The 13,375-nt window shown below is 34.6% G+C and overlaps 1 protein-coding gene across 14 annotated transcripts in view; it reads right to left on the bottom strand.

Moving 5' to 3' along the window:
* Positions 1–13,375, bottom strand: part of LOC105469025 (centrosomal protein 112) — a 535,394-nt gene that overhangs the window by 426,523 nt on the left and 95,496 nt on the right. For all 14 annotated transcript variants that reach the window (XM_024788889.2, XM_071083480.1, XM_011719542.3 and 11 more), the window contains 3 exons: positions 7,061–7,147; positions 3,897–3,996; positions 309–427 (listed from right to left, as the gene is read on the bottom strand). In XM_024788889.2, the coding sequence (XP_024644657.2) occupies positions 309–427; positions 3,897–3,996; positions 7,061–7,147 (306 nt within the window). The remainder of the gene's footprint in view (positions 1–308; positions 428–3,896; positions 3,997–7,060; positions 7,148–13,375) is intronic.

Genomic DNA, 13,375 nt, shown 5'->3' on the forward strand with positions numbered 1-13,375 from the left:
TAACAAAAATTGTTTTAGTGTTGTTTAACTAATTCTGTTAAAATCTGTCAGCTATGATAAGAAATCTAGAACATTAATTAAATTCAAGAGCTAGTCAAAAGAATATTCTCTAAATAAAAACTATTTTATAGACCATAGACTTCCAGAAGAAAATATACCAAAACATGAACAGTAGCTATTTCTAAACAGCTGAGAATTTTAGTTATTTTTTATACTTTTCTGTATATTCTGTGAAATCTATTATAATTAAATATGTTACTTGGAAGCATAAACTTTTATATTTTCCATTACTATTTTATGTAGCTTACCTTTTTTTCCCAGTCATTATTTAGAGATTCTGTGCTATGTTCACATATCTTTTTTAGTTCTGCAATCTGGTCTTCTTTAGTCTCTCTGATAACTTGACAGTCACGTATCAGTGTCTGAACTGTCGAAAATGATGAAAACATACTTAAACCAATTCTAGATACATAGAGTTTGATTATATAAAATTTAGTGCACCAATTAGTAGATAATTCAATTTTTCACCAAGTCTTCTCAATGCTTTCTTCTAAAGTATCTTTTATTCCTTGCTCTTTTTCTCGATTTCTACCACCACAGACTGGCTTGGTTAACCCTTCATCATCACTGGCTCCCTAGACAATTTTAACAGTGTATTGGCCTCTAGCATCATTCCCCTCCAAGGAGTCCTCTGTTGCTTTGAGGAAACCTTTCACCATTATTCTAAGTGAAGTAACTCGGGAATGGAAAAGCAAATACCGTATGTTTTCGCTTATAAGTGGAAGCTGAGCTATGGGTATGCAAAAGCATACAGAATTGTATAATGGACTTTGGAGATTCAGAAGCAGGGGGTGGAAAAGGCGGTGTGGGCTAAAAGGTACATATTGGATACAATGTACACTACTTGGGTGATGGGTACACTAAAGTCTCAGACTTCACCACTGTACAATGAATCCATGTAACCAAAAGCACTTGTACCCCAAAAGCTATTGAAATTTTTAAAATTTAAATAAATAAAGAGGCCTTTCATTGGTGCAAATCTGGTAGTTACGCCCAGGCTTACAAACGTTCCACAGCTCTCCTCATCTAAAAAATAAATACAGGTCAAAGCCTCTGACAAGGACAACAGTTCCTCGTGATTCTGGCCATATCTCTTCCCATTTGCATGTTTTAAACCAGTATTATAAACACACCAACCTATTTGCAGATTCCTGAGTTCATATTCTTTCTCATAGCACTGCCTAAATATGATTGTCTATCTACCTAGAATGCCCTTCCCTCCCTTACTGAAAAACTCCTACTCATCCTTAGACTCTCAACTCAAAAATCACACCTTCTTTATGAACCAGTCATAAAGAATCACTAAATCATGATTTACTCAACCAGATTTCTCCCCTTACAGGGACAGAAAGAAATTCCTCTTTATTCCCATGAAACCTCGAGTATTTCTCAATTAAATCACTTATTAACATTATAGTGATTTACTTGCCCATTTCCTCTTTAATGAGACTATGTTCACGGAAGAGAAAGAGATTTCAACTTTTTATCCACAGGGCATAACAGTGCCACACAGGCAAATGTTCAAAAAGATGCATACTGAATGAATAAATAAAGGAACCCCTCATTTCAATATATTGTTGCTGCTAGATACTTTTAAATCATTTTCGAAGTTTATGTTACTAAAATGAAATAGGTTTTAAATTAGATAAAATATTTGCCTTATAAATCATTTATGTTTCTATCTTCTTTACTATAATTATTTAAACAGTCACTGATTTAAGTGAAAATGTGTTAATATATTCATGTCTTCTGGATAGTAAAATAAATTCAGCTCCATTTTTAATTGAATATAATATTATCATAGTTTACTAAATACGTTTTTATTCATTTACTTCAAGATAGCAAAATTTTTGTAAATATTTCCCTAAAAATTGTTTTCACTCTTATAACTCAACTATGCAACAATGAAGGAGACAAGATGAATCCAAGTTAACCTAAAATGAGTCTTTACCATCTACAATATATTTTACTTTACACTTCCAAAATTAAACTAAGATCTGGTTGCAATTCAAAATGCCTTTAGAAACATTATTTTTAAAACCTCGTCATTTTTAAACCTTAGGCATGTTTGAATTACCTATTTTGAATCAGGGTAAAGAAAACCTGGAAATAAATTTAAAATATTTTTCTAGCCACGGATAATATTTGGAGAAAAAACCTAAACGAATTTATAATTGCTTTTACCAACATTTAAGGGTGGAAATGAATCTAAAAGTATTTATTTCATTGGTTAACTTATCTATGTAATTGCTGTCCTAACTTGTCAAAGGCATTATCATTCATTCAAATATACTCAGGTTTGGTGAACTGGGGGAGAGCCAGTAAGTTCCATACAGAAAATCCTAAATGAAAACCTTCCCTTCTCCTTTTCTCTTATTCATTGCCTAGATCTTCTCATTCACTAAATCACGATTCACTCTTCAAAATTTCTTCTTCGGTTCCATTCTAACTACTCCCAGTGCCATCATTCAGAAATCCTTCTCACCTTAACATGCAAAATTACAGCAGCACAGAAGCAGAACATCTCTGAGTTGGCAGGGACTTTATATATTATTTATTCTGATCTCACCATTTTATAATGAGTAAACCAAGGCCCAGAAACGACTTGCTATCATATATTGGACACTGATAACAGAGCTGAGATTAGAGCCTATGTTTTCTAATAAGTAGAATGCTCTCTCCCTCACTCCATTCTGCCTCTGCCTAACAGACTTGGAATTGGCCTACTCTGTTCAACACACCCTCCATTACCAGGCTACTCCTCCCAAAACATGAGGCCCTAAAACTCACATCTCAAAATCCTTCCCTGGCTCTTTACATCCAGCACCTACAGGACAAAGTTCAAGCTTCTAAATCTAAAATTCAAAGTCATACTTAATCTAGCCCCAAGTCAACTTTCTTAATATTTTAAAATCTCTCTCTTAATGCATAGGGTATCCACTCTAGCTAAATATGGTGTTATTTTTCTCTTTCTTTTACCACATTACTTCCCTTAGAATAATGGCGAAAGGTTTCCTCAAAGCAATAGAGGACTCCTTGGAGGGGAATGATGCTTGAGAAGTACCCTTCCTACAACTTACCTATTTCAGCATTCTCATCCCAGTACCTGCAACTCTTCTCTCCAACTAACCAAGACTTTAAAACTTCACAAGATTTTACAAAAGTTCCTTTCCTGAAACAATATTTTCCACACACGCTCTCATGATCACCTATTGATGTAGATATTTCAACCCATAGTCATAGTCAACTAGGGTCAGAGTTAGCTCAAGCAGTTACCTCCTCATGCCGGGCTTTCCATCTGTCCATAGTCAACTTAATACTTGATTACATGCTTTCTTTTTCTTCTTAATAAAAGTGCAAATAGGAAATACTTTTTAATTTTTCTGTCAATCACAATACCAGCATATACTATCAGACATAAAAGTAGATACTTAATGTAATGAATTTTACTAGATAAAGAAGAATAATTTGCTTTGACTTCCTCATGAACGCCTGTAAGTCCTAATTCTATGACTGCCCTCAATACTCTATGGCAGCTGTATCCCAGTGAGGCTAGAGTTAAGAAGAGGGAGTGAAAGCAACACACTCTTCCAACTCCGTATCTAAACCAACCACCACTACTACCCCATCACTGTCACTACACAAACACACAGAGACACACACACACAGTTTTTGTCCCTTCATATGGAAGCCTACATAAATTTATACATTGATGAAAGCCCACATAAACATTCCTACCTCATACTATAAAAGGTCAGAAATAAAACTTTATTCTCCACATCACTAAAATAAAATGGAAATGTTATTAAAAGATGTATGTAACAACACAACATCACCTTTCTTTTCAAGCTTTCTAATAGTCTCTTCAGTTTCATGTTGTTTACTCCTGTATAAAGTTTTCAGTTCCTCTATTTCATTATTCTTTCTTTCTAAAATCTGCAAATAAATTTAAAATGTTTCAGTATACTGTATTACTTTACATATAGGACAATTTTTTGAATCCTGATATATTTAATTCTAAAACATAAATAGAAAAAGTGATTGTAGCAAATATGACTACACTGTGAAATTATATATATATATATATACACACACACACACACATAAAGTAGTATCTCTTATCCATGGTTTTACTTTCTGCTGTTTCAGTTAGATGTGTGTGTTTTTGTGCATGTCCATGTTAATAATTCTAGCCTAGTCAGAAGTTCACATTTTGCTCTTGCAGCAGCTAGAAGGTAAAATCTATATGATCTGCCACACTTGGAAGCTTCCAAGTTGCCTGAAATTGTGAGATTTCCCTCCTTTTGACTAGTGAATATTGCCACAAATTGGCATTGTAGTGATTTAAGTGACTTTTTAAATTGATTCTCAAATGTCAGTGTTTTGTAAATTAGGGAGAAGTGTTTTGTCCTGAAAGGGAGTTAGGGATTCTTTTTCCCAGATTAGCATAAAAATAGGTGAAATTGTATGTGTCTAATATTTCTCTTCACATATCTTTCTTACACTTATGATATCTACTGTTGTTTATCTGCTAGCAAATGCCAGCAGATAATAAGTGAACGGTGAATTAGCAGGTAGATATTAATAGAAACTCGTAAAGAACCAATCATATAACTTTTCAATGAGCATAATATTTTTGTAAGTCTACCTCAGCTAATCTAATAAATGGTTTCCCCCAAACTGTAAAAATTATATTATAGTGCATTAAGAAAATTATTAAATATATAAGAATAATTGGTTATCTGAAAGAAATACATTATCTGTTGGAGATTTTCATACAATAATTTTGTTAAGGACGGTATAAATAATAATTTAGGTGATTTCCTAAAATATAATTCAGAAATTAAGCTGTCATAAAATGGCAGAGAGAAGCCATCAGAAATTTGCCAGGTGGGGAGAGTATAATTTATCACACTGCACTGGAATAGAACATTCTTCAGCTGGGCATGTCCCTGGATCCACCTACAAGCACCCTTCTATCCTCATAGTGCACAGTAAAAGAATTCCCAGATACATGAAGAGATGACATGTAATCGGCCTCTTTTATATCTAGCTCTGCTACTGTGAATCAGAAAAATCAGCTCAAAATACGTCAAAAATTGCATTAAAATCTATTGTGAATTTATATTATGTCAGAAGTTTTAGATGTAATCATTTAATAAAATTTAATTGTGATTTTATACTTCAAAATACTTTATACTCACAAAAACTACAGAAATAACCAAAATGTAAAAAAGATAGCAAGTAAGAGAAAATGCTAATCAAGGGGAAAAAGGAATATCTACTTTTCTTATGGTTGGGTCATATTTTCCATACACCCAAAAGTCAGCTTAACAACAACAACAAAAAAGAACGGGGTACAGTAGTACATGCCTATAGTCAGCTACTCAGGAGGCTTACAGATCGCTTGGGCCCAAGAATTCGAGGCTGAAGTGAGCCACGATCATGCCTGTGAATAGCCACTGTCCTCTTCCGGCTTGGGCAACATAGTAAGATCCCATCTCTGGATAATAATATCCATAAAGAAGTAAAAAAGAAAAAGAATGTATACTAATAGGTAAAACACTCCAAATTTTACACCTCGCCAGTTCCTGATGCTTAGAAAATGCCAGACAAGCAATAAACTGATGAATATACTTTTCAAATCTAGCATAAAGTGAAGGATTTTATTTATATTTTACCTGGTACTTCAAACTAGTTGCATTGTCTTCTGCAAATAAATTTCAGGATTTATTTTAAAGAGAAATTTCTGGAAAGAATTTTATTATTAAATATGTTACTTAGAATAAATCTTTGTAACAGATATACCAAGAAACCTATTTCAAATTCCATCCCCATAATTTTTCCAAATAAATTTTTATATTCATTTATCTTATACATCAATAGACTCTATTTCAATTGTATATGTTATATTGAAATTATATTACTGATTCTTTAACATACTTATGATAGAGAACTTATTATCTAAACAATTTAAACTAAAGTAAAACTCTAGTAAGAGCAAAAAAATATTTGCCTGTAATATCTGAATGGGTGAGAGGAAACTGGAAAAACAGAGTTCAGTTTTTTTTCTCTAATATCCAATCAGTGGTTTCCTCCTTATTGCTTTGAAGGATGAGCCAAATATGTATTTTACTAAATATTAATATATATATTAACCTTCTAAAAAAGCTTGGATACATAATCCTGATGTTATAACTACTGCAACTACCTGCCTCTGTCTCTAGTACTCAGTTTTGGGAAGCAGAATCATAGTCTTAGCTTCGAAACAGGAAATGCAAAGTTTCCATTTGGATCAACCTTCATGTATTTCAAAAAAACACATACATACATTATTATCACTAAATGTTTTAATCATTACTAAAATATAGTAACAACCCAAATCCCATGTAGGATAACCATAATTAAAGATTTTTGCTGTGCCAGCTAAGAAAAAAGAATTTTATTTGAAAATACAGGCTGAAAGATTAGAAAGCATCAATCCCAATGAGCTACCTAAAAAACAAACCTTTATTGTCAGTGCCAGCATTAAAATGCATGCAAGTCCAAGAGTTCCTTTTTAATTAAAAAGGAAATTTAATTACCAGAAAACCAAAAGAATATTACAATAAAACAAATCCTAGTATTTACCACTGATGTCTTATTTCAACTTTCATGAAAGGTAATGATAGAATGCAGATAACAGACTATAAGAAGGTCAGCCTAAATGCAATAGTTAAGAAGAACTAAAAGGTAATGTAAATATAAGGTTTTAAATAAACACATATGTTTAGCTAATAAAGTTAAAAAATCAACTTTTGCTGGGATATTAGTTTAGCATATTCCATTTTATAACAGAATGTTATAAAGTACATAAATAAGTGGATGGATTGACGGACGGACGGATGGATGGATGGATGGATGGATGGATGGATGGATGGATAACTGGATGGATCATCATAAGACCTAGAATATTTTTAGTATTCAATATAATTAAAATAATAAAAGATATATATCCTACCTTCTGAACATCAGCATCATGTTTCTGTTGCAGCCTAAGCTTTTCTTCATGAAATTTAGCTTCCATCATTTTTGTTTTCATGTCCAACTTCAAGAAAAATATTTCAAAGGTGTGTTAATTTACCTTCCCTTTGGCAAAAAATACACAATTAAATTAAAATAATTCCCTAAAAGAGGACAGTTATCATTTTCCACCTTTACCTTGTAGTCACAGATTCTAGCAATCACATTACATATACCAATATGTTTACTTCAGTCCTCTAATTACTTTCAAGCTAATTAAAAGTCTTTAAAATAACTTTCACCTAATAGGCAAAACAGACAATACTAAGTACAGATTCATTACTCTCCCCATTCTCTCCCGCACAAAAGAAAAAGGCATTTTAAAGTGACATTTTGCTTTTACATTTAAATCCACACAGTATTTTGCTCTTCATTATTTTTCATTTCAGTAAGTCTCTTCCAACCTTTTATTTTTTTTCTTTGGTCTATTTGCTCATTTTAAAATACTCTAATTAACCTACATATGTAAATATGACTTGAGAATGAATATCCATAAAAATGGCAAATTACTGATAAGTGCGTATCTTTTGACAGTTTTCCAGCTCTCTCTTCCAGAATCACAGACCCCAGCTCCCTCAAGGGAGTAACTTTATCTCCTTTCAAGCATTCCTTAACTTCTATCCTCTCCAAACCAACACCACGTGCAACGGTGCTCTGAGCAAAGCCAAAAATGTAACCAATCTTGTTAATAATAAGAAGTGTATCCTAGAATTAAAGGAGCAGTAGTGACAGGTTTCTAGAAGAGCAACAGGAAATTGATTATCTCAAATGTGAAAGTATTTGGCCACACGATTTCTCATAATTTAAGACAGTATTATACATTGAAGTCTGGCAGACCTCTTTTCCAGCTCTAATTCCAATCCCACCATATATTCACTGTTGCGACTTTGAGCAAGTGATCCTTTGACACTCTAGTTCCTCTTCTGCTAATTAAGAAAAAGTATCTTTACCTCAATGGATTGTGAAAATTACATTCAATAAAATAATTTAAATGACCATGCCCAGGACAGTGTGTGGCACAAAGTAAGTATGCAAAAATATCAATCAACAACATTTAGGAAAAAAATTTTAACATTATTAATGTACCTTCAAAATGTTTCCTTGAAAATTTTTGAAACACACTTTATATTTTCAATTACTGTTTCAAATACAAAATAATATAAATTTAGCAAGATAAACATGCATATCATATTAACATATCAAACTGAGATTTTATAGTTCACAAACAAAAGTTAACATAAAACAAATTCATGACTTGAATGTTATGAATGGTGGAGAAAGACACAGTTATCTATTCACTATGCAAAAAAAAAAAAAAAAAAAAAATTCAATTCCCTTGCCTCTAAATCACACAATATTTCTTCTTCCTTTTTGCAGAAAGGAGGATGGACAACCAAATTCCACGCAAAGATCCTTCACAGAAGCATTTTTGGGATCTATTAAAAGGGAACTAAAGCCAAAAAACAATATGACAAAGCTGGCCAGGTCTAAGAGACATGATTCATTGCCAGATCTTTCCATAACACCTTCTAGAGAACTTGTCATACCTCAGCTTCTGAAGGTAAGCCCTAAATATCATGTGAGTGTGCTACCATAACCCCAACCCAACACCTCTCACCGGCCCCACCTCATTATTTATTGAGCAAGTTAGGAATAAATACCTGAGACATGCTTAAGCAATCCATTAGCTAGCAAACAATCATTCAGATTCTCTCCCAAGAATCTAAACTAACACACCAAGTTAGCTATTTTGGGGAGCAAACCCAAGTTCTAAAGTGCAGCAACCAAGAGTAAAGCAGGCGAATCCAGTATATAGAAAAAAGTAGAGCAAATACACAAAAAAAGCAAAGATTAGAAACCACATAGCATCTGGATATGAGGGAAGTAAACTCAGGCTCCAGTGATCTCAATGACACCAGGGTTAGTTGAACTCAAAAGGATTTTTGTGTCTCTTTTTATTTTATGTAGCTTGATGGATCTCTGTTCTTACAACCAAAGATATTTCTCTAAATTCTATTCTTCTGGCTATAACTTTTTGCCTTGGTATAATACTAAACTTACAGAAAAGTTGCAATAATAGCACAAGGAACTCCCATATGCCCTTTCTTTACCCGGATTTACCAATTTTTTTATATTTTGCCCTATATGCTTTGTCATTTTATGTCTGTATCTACCTCTACAAATATATATATACATGCATATTACTTCCTCAATCATTTGTAAATTAGAAGCATCATGCCTCTTTATCCCTAAAAACTTCAATATATATTTCCTTAGAACAAGAACACTGTCTTTGATAACCAAAGTGCAGTTATCAAATTGAGGAAATGTAATATTAACACAATATTATCTACTGCACAGTTTATACTCAAGTTTTACAAATTATCACAGTAATGTCATTTATAGCTATTATTTTTCTCAATCCAGGATCCAACCCGGAATCACGCATTGCTTTTAGTTGTCACATCAACTATTTATTTCTCCTTTAATCTGGAACAGCCTTTCTTTGTGTTTAGTGACCTTGACATTTTTTAAGAGTACAGACCATTATTAAATGTCTCTCCATTTGGATTTGTCTGATGTTTCCCTCATGACTAAATTTATGAGATTTTGGCAAGAATGACACTAAAGTGATACTGTGTCCTTTTTCATTGCATCGTATTAGAAGGAGGCTAGTTTGGCCCAATATCTCCAATGTACAACTCAGTAACTTGGTTAAGATAGTGAGCACCAACTGCCATCCTTTTAAAAAGGTAAGAGTATCTCATCTCTGGAAACTCTTACCTTGATGCTACAGAATAGCTCTATATTTCCACCCTGTACTCTAGGATAGAAATCCTAAATGTATTATGGACAACTAGGGCATGATGCCTGATAAAACATCAGGATTAGAATATGGAAACAATCGTATTACTATAGTATATAAAGACAATATAAGGATACAGATTTAGATATAGATGTAGATATAAATATAGATACGTACCTATGTGTTCATCTATATAGACTGAAATTGAAAAACATTTCTAATTAGTTTGACCTCCAAGGAAGCCTGACTTCAAAAAACATTTAAGTTTTCTTTTTCTGAAATCAGAATATACATTATCAATTTCAAATTTAAGATGTAAAAATTAGGCTTGCAGATCTACTTCAGGCTATAATGAAGTAGGGTACCACACTAACCTCCCACTGTTAACCATAAAATGGGATAAAATACATGAGATAATCGTTCTCAAGGACTGGACAACAGGCAATGCAGTACTGTGATCCTCACAAACTGAAGCCCACGATAGTCCCAGCTTTCTGCCTGGGTACAACAACTGGAGTCCACGTAGAGCACCACAGGCCTCCTGAGCTGAGAAGGCAGAGGTCAGAGTTCAGGGCAGTTAAAGAATCTTAAATGCAGGGCACTAGAGAGATATAAGCTGCCCAGAAGATTTCCCTGTCACTCCTCAACCACAGGCTAAAGGCTGGGATGTGTGCGCCCTAGGTGAATAACAAAACATTACTGCTACAAAGTAGAAAATGTAACAGCTGCTACAGGTTAAAGTGCTGGGAGGCTCCAAAGACCTGCCCAGCCAGGTGGAGACAGCTTCTTAACTTGCAAATACCTGGCAATTCAGCTGAAACAACATAAAGGCCACACCTCTGGACTACTCTAAACCTGCCTCCAAGGACTGAAAGCAAGCCTCAGAAAGCTATTTTGTAACACAGGTCCCATGGGGTTGGATAATATCTTTGGCTTTCTATGTATTTGCCTTAACAGAATGTAAAAACCAAGTCTACACAACTTAAAGGTGATTAACTACTAATTGAACAGCCTATAAGAACAACAACAACAACAAAAATATTCTATGGAAAAAAATAACAGAATCCAGAGTCCCTACAAGGTAACAACCTCAAGGTCCATTGTCTAGAAAGTAATAAAGATGCGCCAAAAAAAATAAAAAAGAAAAGAAAATTTTGTCCATAGACAAAATCAATATAAATAAATTAAATAATAAGGCCCAAGATGACCCTACTTCAGCACACAAGAGTTTAAAGAAGTTCACATAAATGCTTTCAAAGAACTAAAGGAAAACATATTTAAAAATTAAAGGAAAATATTATTTCAATGAGAGAACGGATAGGGGATCTCAGCAGATAAATGGAAATTATAAAATTGAAACAAATGAAAATTCCAGAATTGAAAAGTGCAATAATTCAAAGGAACAAAAATTCACTAGATGAGCTTAACAGATTAGAGAGAGCAGATAAAGGAGTCTATAAATTTGATGACAGAACTACAGAAATTCTCTGAGAGAAAAAAGATTGAAGAATTTATTTTTAAAAATCAGTAACACTTTTGGAAACTGTGAAACAAAATCCAAGAGTCTAATATACATGGAATTGGGGTTCCTACAGAAGCAAGTAAGAATAGGGAAAGACTATTTAAAGAAATAATGGCCAAAAATTTCGCAGGTTTGATAAAACAAAAAAATACTGAGTTAGAGAACGAGATGCTCAATGAACTCTATGCAGGATAAACGCAAGAAAACAGCACCTAGAAACATCACAAACTGTTGAAAACCAAAAACAAAAAGAAAAATCTTGGCCGGGTGTGGTGGCTCACGCCTGTAATCCCAGCACTTTGGGAGGCCAAGGTGAGCAGATCATGAGGTCAGGAGTTCAAGACCATCCTGGCCAACATGGTGAAACCCCCGTCTCTACTAAAAATACAAAAATTAGCTGGGTGTGGTGGCATGTGCCTGTAGTCCCCGCTACTTGGGAGACTGAGGCAGGGGAATCACTTGAACCTAGGAGGCGGAGGATGCAGTGAGCCAAGATCACGCCACTGCACTCAAGCCTGGTGACAGAGTGAGGATCTGTCTAAAAAAGAAAAAAAAAAGAAAAAGAGAAATCTTAAAAGCAGTCAGAGCAAAAGAGGCATTACATTCAGAGAAACAACAAGCTCTCCAGCAGAAACAATAGAAACCGGAGGACAAAGGAATAATATCTTAGAAGTGCTAAAAGAAAAATTCAGATAAAATTCAGATGACATATCACCAGTAGAACTGCACTAAAACAAATAATAAAAGGTATTCTTAAAGATGAAAACTTAGAAACTCTGAAATGAAGGAAAGTACTAGAAATAGTATGTAAGCAGAGATACATAAAAGCCATTTTTATCTTCTCATAATTCCCCAAAACACAACTATTTAAAGACAATACAACAACCTTGAAAGTTAGGTTTCATCAGGTATTTAGAATTATGACAATAGCACAAATGATTGTAGGGTTAAATTAGATTTTACTGTTTTAAAGTTATTAGATTTATGAGGTGGAAATTAGAAAATGGGAAAAGTCCAGTATAAGTGGCACAATATTGACACTAAAAACTGACTTTGATATGGTAACGATGCATAATTTTAGCCCACAGCAGCCGCAGTAAGAGCTGCCCAAGGAGAGTCTGAGCTCAGACACACCTAGCCCTGCCCCCACCTGCTAGGCCTTCCCTATCCACCCTGGCAGCTGAAGACAAAGGGCACATACTCTTGGGAGTTCTAGGGCCCTGTCCGCCACTGGTTTCTCGCCATAGTACCACAGCTGATGCTCTCTGGAAAGTGCCGCCCTACGGCAGGAGGCCAACCAGCACAAAATAGAACTGTAAACCACTAAAGCTAAGAACTCTCACAGAGTCCATTTCACCCTCGTGCCACCTCTACCAGAACAGGTGCCGGTATCCATGGCTGAGCCACCCATAGTTCACATCACAGGACTCTGTGCAGACAACCCCTAGTACCAGCCCAGAGCCAGGTAGACTCGCTGGGTGGCTAGACCCAGAAGAGAGATGACCATCACTGCAGCTCGGCTCACAGGAAGCCACAACCGCAGGAAAAGGTGGAGAGTACTACACCAAGGGAATACCCCATGGGACAAAAGAATCTGAACAACAGCATTCAGTCCTAGACCTTTCTCAGGCAGCACCTACCCAAATGAGAAGGAACCAGAAAACCGACTCTGATAATATGACAAAACAAGGCTCTTTAATCCCCCAAAAAATCACACTAGCTCACCAGCAATGGATCCAAACTAGAAGAAATCCCTGATTTACCGGAAAAAGAATTCAGGAGGTTAGTTACTAAGCTAATCAGGGAGGCATCAGAGAAAGGTGAAGCCCAATGCAAGGAAATCCAAAAAAGCGATAAAAGAAGTGAAGGGAGAAATATTCAAGGAAATAGATAGCATAAAGAAAACACATTCAAAACTTCAGGAA

The sequence above is a fragment of the Macaca nemestrina genome, chromosome 17, assembly GCF_043159975.1.
Source record: "Macaca nemestrina isolate mMacNem1 chromosome 17, mMacNem.hap1, whole genome shotgun sequence".
NCBI lineage: Eukaryota > Metazoa > Chordata > Mammalia > Primates > Cercopithecidae > Macaca > Macaca nemestrina.